The sequence below is a fragment of the Rhinoderma darwinii genome, chromosome 7 (assembly GCF_050947455.1).
Source record: "Rhinoderma darwinii isolate aRhiDar2 chromosome 7, aRhiDar2.hap1, whole genome shotgun sequence".
Taxonomy (NCBI): domain Eukaryota; kingdom Metazoa; phylum Chordata; class Amphibia; order Anura; family Rhinodermatidae; genus Rhinoderma; species Rhinoderma darwinii.
Window position 1 is genome coordinate 142,370,344 of NC_134693.1, and position 12,051 is coordinate 142,382,394.

Genomic DNA, 12,051 nt, shown 5'->3' on the forward strand with positions numbered 1-12,051 from the left:
GCGGATACAGGAGGCCAACGTGTGGAGCAGGAGGGGAAATCTGATGAAGAACGTGGGAGGACAGAAGCCGGAGGGATCCATGAAGGGGGAAATTGGAGAAATCAGTTTTAAATAATTACAGATGAGTTAATTGCTCCCCCCCTAGTCCTCCCGAATCCCCAATCCATTTCTGGTCCACCCTTAGGATACATAAATCTACAAGTCAAAGCAAATAATCCACAAATTGGATGAATTTTCTCAATCGGGACAAGTGAGGTGGGTGGCAGTGCCGTGGGCGGGTGTTTTGGGGTCACCTCTGTAAGCTTTATGATCTCTCCTGAGCTCAGACACAGCTTCTTGTTGTCGTCCAGCACCGTGTTCATATTCTCAATCCAGACGGCGTCTACGGGTCCGTCAAACATGTACCACTTCTTGTCCGGGTCCGAAGACGCGGCGCCTCCTCGGATGAGCGATGACAGGATCCCATCCGTCCTACAAAGTCAGCAAAGAAAACCGCGGTAATGGGACGTCTCAATGAAGAGATCTGGAAGGAGTGACGGATTTACTGGTTTACCATTCATGGGTGAGAAGATCAAACTCTCCATACAGCTGACCCATGGTGATGGACTTGGGATTTAAGACGTAGTAGTGAACGGTCTCGTAGGTCCCTCCACTGACCGAGGGGAGACCTTTAAGGGATGACATAGCAGCAGCAAGGACCTTATAGCACTGTGGATACAGAAGTGACAATTCTACCCTCTGTCATATTCATATCTGATCATTCAAATATATGGGCTACGAAAACTCACAAACCTCGGACTTCCCTGAACCTGTCGGTCCCACGAGCATCAGGCCGTGTCGTACCACGGTGGTCTCATATAGCTGGATGCACTTGGTGACAAATCCTGATATAAAACCACAAAATGACTTGTTATGCAATGATTCGGTCCTTAGTATAAGAGCAGCGGCTGATAACAGGGAAAAATAGATTGAATTCTCAAATTCTCATCGGATTTAATCTACCGGACATTCGTCTATTTGGTAGTAAATTTGCAGAACCAACGCACAAATGTCACATTTTCTTTCAGAAATCTTCTTACCGTCCACGTCCTTGAGGTTTCTCTGGGAACAAGTCTTCCGAATTGCTTCCTCTAAGCTGCCATAATCAATAGGCGCCTCCTCAATCCTGGGGAAAAGGTCTGACACGATCCCGCTGAAGAGCTTCAGGTCATCCTGGAGGAACTTGGGAACGTTGACATCTCGGATAGCCCTGAGGCAGATCAGCTCCTGCTCAGATCCCCAGAAGAAGGAAGAATAGAACGTGTGGTCAGAAGACGGACTGAAGGGTCTCCGAAATTGCAAAATGTGGATAAGATTTGTGAAGGATTGGACTGCCACAGCCCTGAAGGAACAGTCCAGCCAAGTGCAGATGCGGATTATGGCAGCCTGTATTCTGTGATGTGTTGTCTGACATTGCAAGCATCGCACCATTTACATAATACAGACTGCCATAAACAGCGCCTGCATTCTGCTGACTGTTCCACCCTTTCAAATTCCCTTCATCGCTGGTGTTCTCAACTTTTCTGCATTGAGTAAGAAGGACAAATCTGATCCAACCACATTTAAAGGAGAAGCGCCAACATAACAGTAAGGCGTCAGGCTCACCTCGTTCATGGTTGGATTCTCTCTCTTCAAATTTCCGGCAGCAGAAATGACGGTTTTTACAGCTCTCATTCCAAAATCGTAGTGATCCTGGGAAATACATGCAGATTTTTCAATGTTCATTATTAATGAGAAGTGATGGCAGAAACAAGACGGGACGATTCAGCAAAGGAAGTGAAAATATATGAAGAGTCGGTAGTTGGATGCAAAGAGGAGGGAAATCATAGAGACAGAGGGCGGTATAAGTTTGCGTCACCCATTAGGTTTTCCAGTTTTCTGTAAATAGCATTCAATAGAAAGCTCCGCAACAAAATAGACTTTGTGTTTCAATTCCTCGCTATTTTCAAGATCACTGCTTGCTTGAACATTCCTTGCTTACTGTACATCCAGAGGCTGAAATCTATTCTGACCTAATACTTTTCACAGCTGAGGATTTGTTACAAATTATTCAGTCTAGTCACTCCTCTGCCAACTAAACACATCAGCAGCACAAATCCTATACTTACAATGAATGTATCAGTGCAGGAAAATTGTACCAGCCCGGAGTCTAGAGGATTGTCTAAGCTGCATGATATTGTAGCAAACTTTCAGTCGTGAAAAGTATAAGGTTTCCTTGTGTTTTCAGCCTCTGGATGTAAAGAACAGATGTTTCTATTCACTTAAAGCAAACAAAAACCTTGAAAATGGTGAAGGATTTAAATATAAAGTCTATTACAAATATGCAGAACTTTTCATAGATTTGGCTTTATTTAGAGGAGACCGGACACCGGAGCAGCTCATGGGACAGTGAATAAGAATAAAGGTCACCTGGGAGCTCAGTTGCTCAGACGAAAGTTTGAAAGTTGTCGTTATTTTCTTTGCTAAAATCTTGGCATTGTTAAATCCGAAAGAATATAGTGAGATCTCGGCAATCATGGCGTAATCAGGCACCATCATCGCCACGGGACGGAAGAGCGCCTGGAAGAACAAAGACGTAATGAGATGAACTGGTCACACCTGACATCATAGATCACCCCAGTACTGGAGATACCGGTAGAAGCGCTGCGGTACCTTTAGGTTATCCGGTAATTCTGTACGACCGGCGTACCCAGGATTCATGGTTATAAAAACAGCGCAGGTAGAAACTAACGGGATCTCCACACCCTCAAACACGAAGCGGTCCACCTGGTCAATAGAGGAGAGGAGAACAATAAAATGGGCTTGAAAGGGAAAACCATGAGAGTTTCCCTTAAAGGCTCCCAGTCCAGACGGTCCCTTCGGTGCTTGTACTTACTCTTTGCTGCTGAGCCTTCTGGATTGTGGTGATCTGTTGGGCGACCACAGACAGGACCTCAATGTCAATCCGATTGAATTCATCAAAGCAAGCCCAGGCTCCGGAGCTGTGAGGAAAGACAAAGAGCGACATCGGCCATACCGGCGGCAAAATCAGTCAAATAAAACCCTCAGCGTCCTGCTGTGAGACATGAATATCAGATCTCTACCACACACCTGGCTAATCCTTTAAAGAACTTGCCCATGGCCATGAAGTCCAGCTGGTCGGAGCAGTTGAACACAACGGTTTGGATTGCAAGAGCTTTGCCCAGGTCTTTAGTGGTCTCCGTCTTCCCCGTTCCAGCGGGTCCGGCGGGGGCGCCCCCAAACTTTAAATGGAGGGCTCCAGTGAGTGTCAGGTAGCACCTACAATGACAATGAGACATCGGCTGTATCATTCTGCCCTTCAGTAGTAACATGGCCTCCTCAAACCTCGGTAAACGTACCTGTCTGTTAGCGGTGTTATGACCAGACGTCCGGTGTTTCCGAGATATTCATAGCCGTAAAGAAACTCGGCATTGACGGCTCGAACATACAGGTCATCCCGGCTCCAGTAATACCTGCGAGTCCGCAGAATAATGGTGAACATTTGGGGTGGAATCAGAAAAAGAAATTTTACAAGATAAAATAAAAAGATACAAAAAGACAAGATGATTGTGACTATACCGGAGTTGGGATATCCACTCAAAATCATTGACACTGTTGACGTTTTCTTCAATCAGACGAGCGGCGACATCTTTGGCGTGGACTTCAATCACGATGAGGGCAGAGAGGATGGAACGTTGCATACGTGATAGTTTACCGCGGACCAAAGCGACAAGGTCACCGAGCTGCGGGAAGAGACAAAGGGTAAAGACCATCAGTGGACTTATCAATGCCGGACTCCTATGGGCCTGACTTAGAGTCAAGTTGATGGGTCACTCAAACAGGGATATGCGCACACTGGGGATCAGGTATCGATCGATCTGTCAATACAAGAGAGATTTGACACATACAGTTAGGTCCAGAAGTATTTGGACAGTGACAAGTTTTGGCATTTTATCTGTTTACCAAAACATTGAATATACAGTTATATAATCACTATGGGCTTAACGTGCAGAATCTCAGCTTTAATTTGAGGGTATTCACATCCTAATTTGAGGAAGGGTTTTGAAATTACAGCTCTTTAATATGCCTCTTTCTCAAGGGACCAAAGGTAATTGGAGAATTATATCACAAGCTATTTAATGGGCTGCATGGGCTACTCCCTCGTTAATCCATCATCAATTAAGCAGGTAAAAGGTCTGGAGTTGATTCCAGGTGCGGCATTTGGAAGCTGTTGCTGTGAACCCACAACATGAGGTCAGAGGAGCTCTCAATGCAAGTGACACCGACTATTGTTAGGCATGAAAAGAACGAAGAGATCCATCAGAGAGAAGCACAAAATGTCACTAGTGGCCAAATCCACAGTCTGGTACATTCTCGAAAAATAAGAGGGCACTGGTGATCTCGTGACCTTCAAAAGGCCTGGACGTCCACAGAAGACAACAATGGTGGGTGATCGCAGAATCCTTTCCATGGTGAAGAAAAACCCCTTCACAACATCTACCCAAGTGAAGAACACACTCCTGGAAGTAGGTGGATCAGTATCTAAGTCCACCATAAAGAGAAGACTTCATGAGAGCAAATACAGAGGGTTCACCACAAGGTGCAAACCATTAATCAGCCTCAAAAATAGAAAGGCCGGATTAGACTTTGCCAAACAACATGTAAAGAAGCGAAACTAAGATCAACCTGGACCAGAATGATGGGAGGAAGAAAGTATGGAGAAGGCTGGGAACGGCTCATGACCCGAAGCCACCACATCCTCTGTAACACATGGTGGGGGCGGTGTGATGGCACGGTGGGGGCGGTGGGAAGGCACAGTGGAGGCGGTGTGATGGCACGGTGGGGGGCGGTGGGACGGCACGGTGGGGGGCGGTGGGACGGCACGGTGGGGGCGGTGGGACGGCAAGGTGGGGGCGGGGTGACGGCACGGTGGGGGCGGGGTGATGGCATGGGCATGCATGGCTGCCTGGCACTGGGTCACTAGTGTTTATTGATGATGTGACTGAAGTCAGAAGCAGCCGGATGAATTGTGAAGTGTTCAGGGATTTACTTTCTGCTCAGATTCCACCACATGCAGCAGGTGAATGGACTTCGCTTCACAGGACAGATGGACAATGACCCAAAACATCCTGCGAAAGCGACCGAGGAGTCTATAAGGAAAGAGGTGGAATATTCTGCAATGGCCGAGTCCCAAATCTCACCCTGATCCAGCATTTCACTTGCTGAAGACAAAACTTAAGGCAGAAAGAGCCACAAACAAGAAACAAGTGAAGACGCCGCAGTAACGGCCGAGCAAAACCTCACAAAGGAGGAAACCGGCGTGTGGTGATGTCCCGGGGTCCAGACTTCAGGCCGTCATTGCCTGGAAAGGATTCTGTACAAAGTGTTAAAAAAACATTTTATTTATGGGAATGTTAATTTGTCTGATTACTTTTGAGCCCCTGGAATGAGGGGCCGGTGTAGAAAAATGGCGGCAATTCCTAAACGTTTCACAGGAGATTTTTGTTCAACCCCTTGAATTAAACCTGAAAGTCGAAACTTCAATTGTATCTCAGATGTTTCATTTCACATCCAATGTGGTGGCAGCAAAACCCAAATCATCAAGATTGTGTCACTGTCCAGATCATTCCGGACCTAACTGTATGTTGGGAGATATGGCGTTTGAATCGTACTCCATATTCATCCACATATTGCGCTAATTTTTCCCCGCAATAATGACCGCTCCTACGAACCATTACTATCTATTGGACTGCTAGATGCCGTGCTGTGCGAGAGTCCAGCCTGAGACACTTCTAACCATAAACCCACAACACTGACCTGAGCTTCCAGTTGTGGGAAGAGCCTGGTGGACAGATCTCCGGCCTCTAGAGCCTCTGACACTTCCCTGGTCCAAAATGTCTGACAGCCAGCTATGGTGACCTGACCCGGCCAGCTCATCACCCAGTCCGAACGAGGAGTCTGGAAATGAAAAATTCAGATTAAGACAAGATTGACTCAGGAGAATATGGAAAACCAAAGCAGCTCCTGTGAGTCTTACCTCCGGATAGGCCTTTATGGATCGCTCTATGTAATCCCGCACACTGGCCTTCATGACCTTCTCCACCTCCAGTAACCAGTCCTCCACGTTGCCCGTTGGGTAGATGGGTTTGGACAGCTGCACCTCCTCGCCCTCTGCGGAGTACATGTGGGTGATCTGTAGGTCAGGCTGAAACAACAGCTGGAAAGAAGTATGAAGGATGCTTGGTAAGTCAGCTGTGGTACATCGATCACACCATATACATGTCCGAATATCATGGAAAGAGAGGGCACAATTCTACCCATTAAATGGGCTTCTATAGTGGTAATCAGGGCACTGTAGAAAAGCTTGGCACAAGTGCCCAAACCCATTGTGAGTCTTCCACCATTCAGGGGGTCACCGGTAGTGAGGAGGTGGGGTTATGCCACTGGTTGAATCATTGGAGGCCATTTAGGAGGTGGAACTGGGTCCAGGGAGGGCATAATACAAATATTCAAATCCAATAGGACTCGGTCTCAATGGTTTCCTTCAATGAAGTCTAAGCTTTGTACATTGACATGGACTAAATAAATACACATCAACGTTATCAAGAATCAACCAGAAGAATCTACCCGGAGATTCTACAAAAGTGACAGGTCGGCTGAGCGATAACAGCGGGTAAGATGAGGAGGGGACGCTCGAGAGAATTGAGAAATGTTAAACAATGAATTAGTGACCATTCCAGACCCGTGATCTTACCCGGGCAACATTCTCAAAGCACTTGCGTAAGTGCGGCTGCACAGCGGTGGGATCCTTGGTTTGGGACAGAATCTCCAGGAGTTCATCATCAGAAAGGAAGTAGAACCTGAAAAAGACAAAGATTTCCGCTTTAACCTCAAGCTGATGTCAAAGAGATTTACTGGTATCACGTCAATGCTCAGTTGTTCAGCATAGTGCCCAGCTACTCAACACAGTGCCCAGGTACCCCGCATAGTGCCCAGCTACTCAACACAGTGCCCAGGTACCCAGCATAGTGCCCAGCTACTCAACATAGTGCCCAGCTACTCAACATAGTGCCCAGGTACCCAGCATAGTGCCCAGCTACTCAACATAGGTCCCAGCTACTCAACACAGTGCCCAGGTACCCAGCATAGTGCCCAGCTACTCAACACAGTGCCCAGGTACCCAGCATAGTGCCCAGCTACTCAACATAGTGCCCAGGTACTCAGCATAGTGCCCAGGTACCCAGCATAGTGCCCAGGTACTCAGCATAGTGGCCAGGTACCCAGCATAGTGCCCAGCTACTCAACATAGTGCCCAGGTACCCAGCATAGTGCCCCGCTACTCAACATAGTGCCCCGCTACTCAACACAGTGCGCAGGTACCCAGCATAGCGCCCAGCTGCTCAGCATAGTGCCCAGGTACCCAGCACAGTGCTCAGCTACTCAACATAGTGCCCAGATACTCAACATAGTGCCCAGGTACCCAGCATAGTGCCCAGCTATTCAACATAGTGCCCAGCTACTCAACATAGTGCCCCGCTACTCAACATAGTGCCCAGGTACCCAGCATAGTGCCCAGGTACCCAGCATAGTGCTCAGGTTCTCAACACAGTGCCCAGCTACTCAACACAGTGCCCAGGTACCCAACATAGTGCCCAGGTACCCAACATAGTGCCCAGGTACCCAGCATAGTGCTCAGGTTCTCAACACAGTGCCCAGGTACCCAACAGTGCCCAGGTACCCAACATAGTGCCCATATACTCAATATAGTGCCCAGCTACTCAACATAGTGCCCAGCTACTCAACATGGTACCCAGCATAGTGCCCAGCTACTCAACATAGTGCCCAGGTACCCAACATAGTGCCCATATACTCAATATAGTGCCCAGCTACTCAACATAGTGCCCAGCTACTCAACATGGTACCCAACATAGTGCCCAGCTACTCAACATAGTGCCCAGCTACTCAACATAGTGCCCAGCTACTCAACATAGTGCCCAGCTACTCAACACAGTGCCCAGCTACTCAACACAGTGCCCAGGTACCCAGCATAGTGCTCAGGTTCTCAACACAGTGCTCAGGTTCTCAACATAGTGCCCAGCTACTCACAGTGCCCAGCTACTCAACATAGTGCCCAGCTACTCAACATAGTGACCAGCTACTCAACATAGTGCCCAGGTACTCAACATAGTGCCCAGGTACTCAACATAGTGCCCAGGTAACTCAACATAGAGCCCAGGTAACTCAACATAGAGCCCAGATACTCAACATAGTGCCCAGGTACCCAGCATAGTTCCCAGCTACTCAACACAGTGCCCAGGTACCCAGCGTAGTGGAGCAAACAGCAAGTGCTCAACCACTCATTTGTCAGGTGGTGAGTATAGCGCTCAGTATAGTGTCAGGTGGTGAGTATAGCGCTCAGTATAGTGTCAGGTGAGGAGTATAGCGCTCAGTATAGTGTCAGGTGGTGAGTATAGCGCTCAGTATAGTGTCAGGTGGTGAGTATAGAGCTCAGTATAGTGTCAAGTGGTGAGTATAGCGCTCAGTATAGTGTCAGGTGAGGAGTATAGCGCTCAGTATAGTGTCAGGTGGTGAGTATAGAGCTCAGTATAGTGTCAGGTGAGGAGTATAGCGCTCAGTATAGTGTCAGGTGGTGAGTATAGCGCTCAGTATAGTGTCAGGTGAGGAGTATAGAGCTCAGTATAGTGTCAGGTGAGGAGTATAGCGCTCAGTATAGTGTCAGGTGAGGAGTATAGCGCTCAGTATAGTGTCAAGTGGTGAGTATAGCGCTCAGTATAGTGTCAGGTGAGGAGTATAGCGCTCAGTATAGTGTCAGGTGGTGAGTATAGAGCTCAGTATAGTGTCAGGTGAGGAGTATAGCGCTCAGTATAGTGTCAGGTGGTGAGTATAGCGCTCAGTATAGTGTCAGGTGAGGAGTATAGAGCTCAGTATAGTGTCAGGTGAGGAGTATAGAGCTCAGTATAGTGTCAGGTGAGGAGTATAGCGCTCAGTATAGTGTCAGGTGGTGAGTATAGCGCTCAGTATAGTGTCAGGTGATGAGTATAGCGCTCAGTATAGTGTCAGGTGGTGAGTATAGCGCTCAGTATAGTGTCAGGTGGTGAGTATAGCGCTCAGTATAGTGTCAGGTGGTGAGTATAGAGCTCAGTATAGTGTCAGGTGGTGAGTATAGCGCTCAGTATAGTGTCAGGTGGTGAGTATAGAGCTCAGTATAGTGTCAGGTGGTGAGTATAGCGCTCAGGCACTAACTACAGGGATCACTGCTTCTTACCTGGGGAAAGCTCCTCTCTTGGTCTCCAAGTATTCACTGAGTCCTTTCTGCACCAATTCCAGCAGTTTGTTGCATTCTCTAAGACTTTCCAGAAGACGAGGATCTGGGCACAAGGAAATGACCTGGCAAAACAACAACATGTTACATGACGGCGCGCCGGAGTGCAGGGCTCAGCTCATATCTCCATGATCATCTGTACATGCAGGTATTCTACAAGGCTGCTCTAGGCAGGGGTGTAGCTATAGGGGGTGCAGAGGTAGCAGTCACACCCGGGCCCTGGAGTCCAAGGGAACCCAAAAGCCCCATAAGAAGACACCAGTATTAAAAATGATATATAGGTCAGGGCTCTGTTATAAATTTTGCATTGGGGCCCAGTAGCTTCAAGTTACGCCTCTGGCTCTAAGGATGGGACACGTAACCTTCTTGGACATATGAAGACACAATATAGGTCCGGTTCACTCTGCTCATGCACACGACCGTATTTTTTCCCACCCGTAAATACTGGCGTAAATACGGGTCCGGTGTCACACGTATTCCACCCGTATTTACGAGCACGTTTTTGGCGGCAAAATAGCACTGCACTAATCGGCAGCCCCTTCTCTCTATCAGTGCAGGATAGAGAGAAGGGACAGCCTTTTCTGTAATAAAAGTTAAAGAAATTCATACTTACCCGGCCGTTGTCTTGGTGACGCGTCCCCCTCTTCACATCCAGCCCGACATCCCTGGATGACGCGGCAGTCCATGTGACCGCTGCAGCCTGTGATTGACCTGTGATTGGCTGCAGCGGTCACATGGCCTGAAACGTCATCCAGGACGTCGGGCCGGATGTCGAGAGGGACGCGTCACCAAGGCAACGGGCGGGAGACCGGACTGGAGGAAGCAGGAAGTTGTCGGTAAGTATGAACGTCTTTTATTTTTATTTTTTACAGGTTTATACTGATCGGTAGTCGTTGTCCAGGGTGCTGAGTTACTGCCGATCAGTTAACTCTTTCAGCTCCCTGGACAGTGACTATTTACTGACGTCGCTTAGCAACGCTGCCGTAATGACGGGTGCACACATGTAGCCACCCGTCATTACGAGAGCTCCATAGACTTCTATGGACTGTCCGTGCCGTTATTACGGCCTGAAATAGGACATGTTCTATCTTTTTCAACGGCACGGGCACCTTCCCGTGAGAAAACGGGAAGGCACCCGTCGCCAATAGAAGTCTATGAGCCCGTTATTACGGGTCGTAATTACGACCCGTAATAACGGGAGTTTTTACGGTCGTGTGCATGAGGCCTTAGCCCATGGTTTATATGGAGTCGCTCCAGCATCACTCCACCCTCCTACCTGTTTATTCTCTTCTGCATTCCGCATGATTTTTCTCCAGGTCCTCTCCATGGTCTGGTAACGTTTACTTTCTACCGGCAGTTGTCTGTTGATGTCGTCCGAGCTGAATATCGGTTCAAGGTAGAGCCAGGAGCGCTGGCAGGTCAGCCATTCCTCCAATACATCCTGAGGGAAGCGGACAGGAGATATTAGAGGGTCGGACTTGAAGTCTTGGATTAAAACACCTCAAGGTAAAGAAGTCCTACAAAAATGTCAAAGTATATAAGGAATTAAGCTGGCAGTCCAGTATGTGGAGGTCTTCAGCGGTCCACAGGGGGCAACTTCCTGAGAATCATGGTGAAATCCTCATCAGTGGGGACTTTAGTATAATCTTCAGGAGCCACCAGGGAGCACATGTATTAGTATATGTATTAGTATATGTATGTACAGTATATGTATAGGTGCTTCCACAGTCCTGAAGATGCCGGAGTATTGGAATGATACTATAAAAGTAACAAGGACTTGGATTTCTGCCGGAGAAGAAGTCCAAGTGTAGATTATCACAAACGTCCAAGCGTAGATTATAACAAACGTCCAAGCGTAGATTATAACAAACGTCCAAGCGTAGATTATAACAAACGTCCAAGCGTAGATTATAACAAACGTCCAAGCGTAGATTATAACAAACGTCCAAGCGTAGATTATAACAAACGTCCAAGCGTAGATTATAACAAACGTCCAAGCGTAGATTATAACAAACGTCCAAGCGTAGATTATAACAAACGTCCAAGCGTAGATTATACAGCGTCCGCTGCTGCACAGAACAGATTTACTTTTAGGTCAGGGCCGGATAAAGAGATGTTTCAGCCCTTATGGGATGCCGGGCCCCATAGAATGAGTAACACAATGAATGGGAATCAATTATCCACAATGCAGAAGCTTCAAAATGTTTCATCTTGCTGTAACCACCAAATCATGCCAGTCATAAGCCTTCCGCCCAGTCCCTGCATAAAGCCGGGAGCTCCCCATAAAGCTGTCAGCGGAGTGGATTTCTTTCCACTCCGACGGCCATTCAGCTGATTACTTGGCGGAACGTCTCACATTGAGTGACGTCATCAGTCCAAGCCCAAGAGCCCAGGACTCCCCCACCTCACACGTGTTTGGCCGCCTCACCTGCGTCAGTCGGAGTTTGCTCTCCCAGCTGCTGATGCGATCCTCGAAAGGCTTCTTATAGGGGGAGAAGGACATGCTTTGGGTCATGACAATGTGGTCATCTAACAGCTGAGAGGCTTCTTCTGGGCTCTTCAGGATAAACGTCCCGGTCTCTTTGTAAGGTAAGACGTTGAAGAGGACTGAAGACCAGTCCCCCTCCATCTTGTCCAGAGCCTGAAAAGAAAGGTCAGTCCGTATTATA

General features: G+C 47.9%; 1 protein-coding gene across 2 annotated transcripts in view; it reads right to left on the reverse strand.

Annotated features, from left to right (window-relative positions):
- Window positions 1-12,051, reverse strand: part of DNAH1 (dynein axonemal heavy chain 1) — a 51,866-nt gene that overhangs the window by 18,442 nt on the left and 21,373 nt on the right. For both annotated transcript variants that reach the window (XM_075831902.1, XM_075831903.1), the window contains exons 22-38: window positions 11,811-12,023; window positions 10,659-10,823; window positions 9,326-9,447; window positions 6,794-6,899; window positions 6,077-6,256; window positions 5,857-5,997; window positions 3,619-3,782; window positions 3,399-3,512; window positions 3,130-3,318; window positions 2,915-3,020; window positions 2,692-2,805; window positions 2,449-2,598; window positions 1,645-1,731; window positions 1,080-1,266; window positions 793-884; window positions 554-708; window positions 294-471 (exon numbers count right to left, since the gene is read on the reverse strand). In XM_075831902.1, coding sequence (XP_075688017.1) covers window positions 294-471; window positions 554-708; window positions 793-884; window positions 1,080-1,266; window positions 1,645-1,731; window positions 2,449-2,598; window positions 2,692-2,805; window positions 2,915-3,020; window positions 3,130-3,318; window positions 3,399-3,512; window positions 3,619-3,782; window positions 5,857-5,997; window positions 6,077-6,256; window positions 6,794-6,899; window positions 9,326-9,447; window positions 10,659-10,823; window positions 11,811-12,023 — 2,463 coding nt within the window. The remainder of the gene's footprint in view (window positions 1-293; window positions 472-553; window positions 709-792; window positions 885-1,079; window positions 1,267-1,644; window positions 1,732-2,448; window positions 2,599-2,691; window positions 2,806-2,914; window positions 3,021-3,129; window positions 3,319-3,398; window positions 3,513-3,618; window positions 3,783-5,856; window positions 5,998-6,076; window positions 6,257-6,793; window positions 6,900-9,325; window positions 9,448-10,658; window positions 10,824-11,810; window positions 12,024-12,051) is intronic.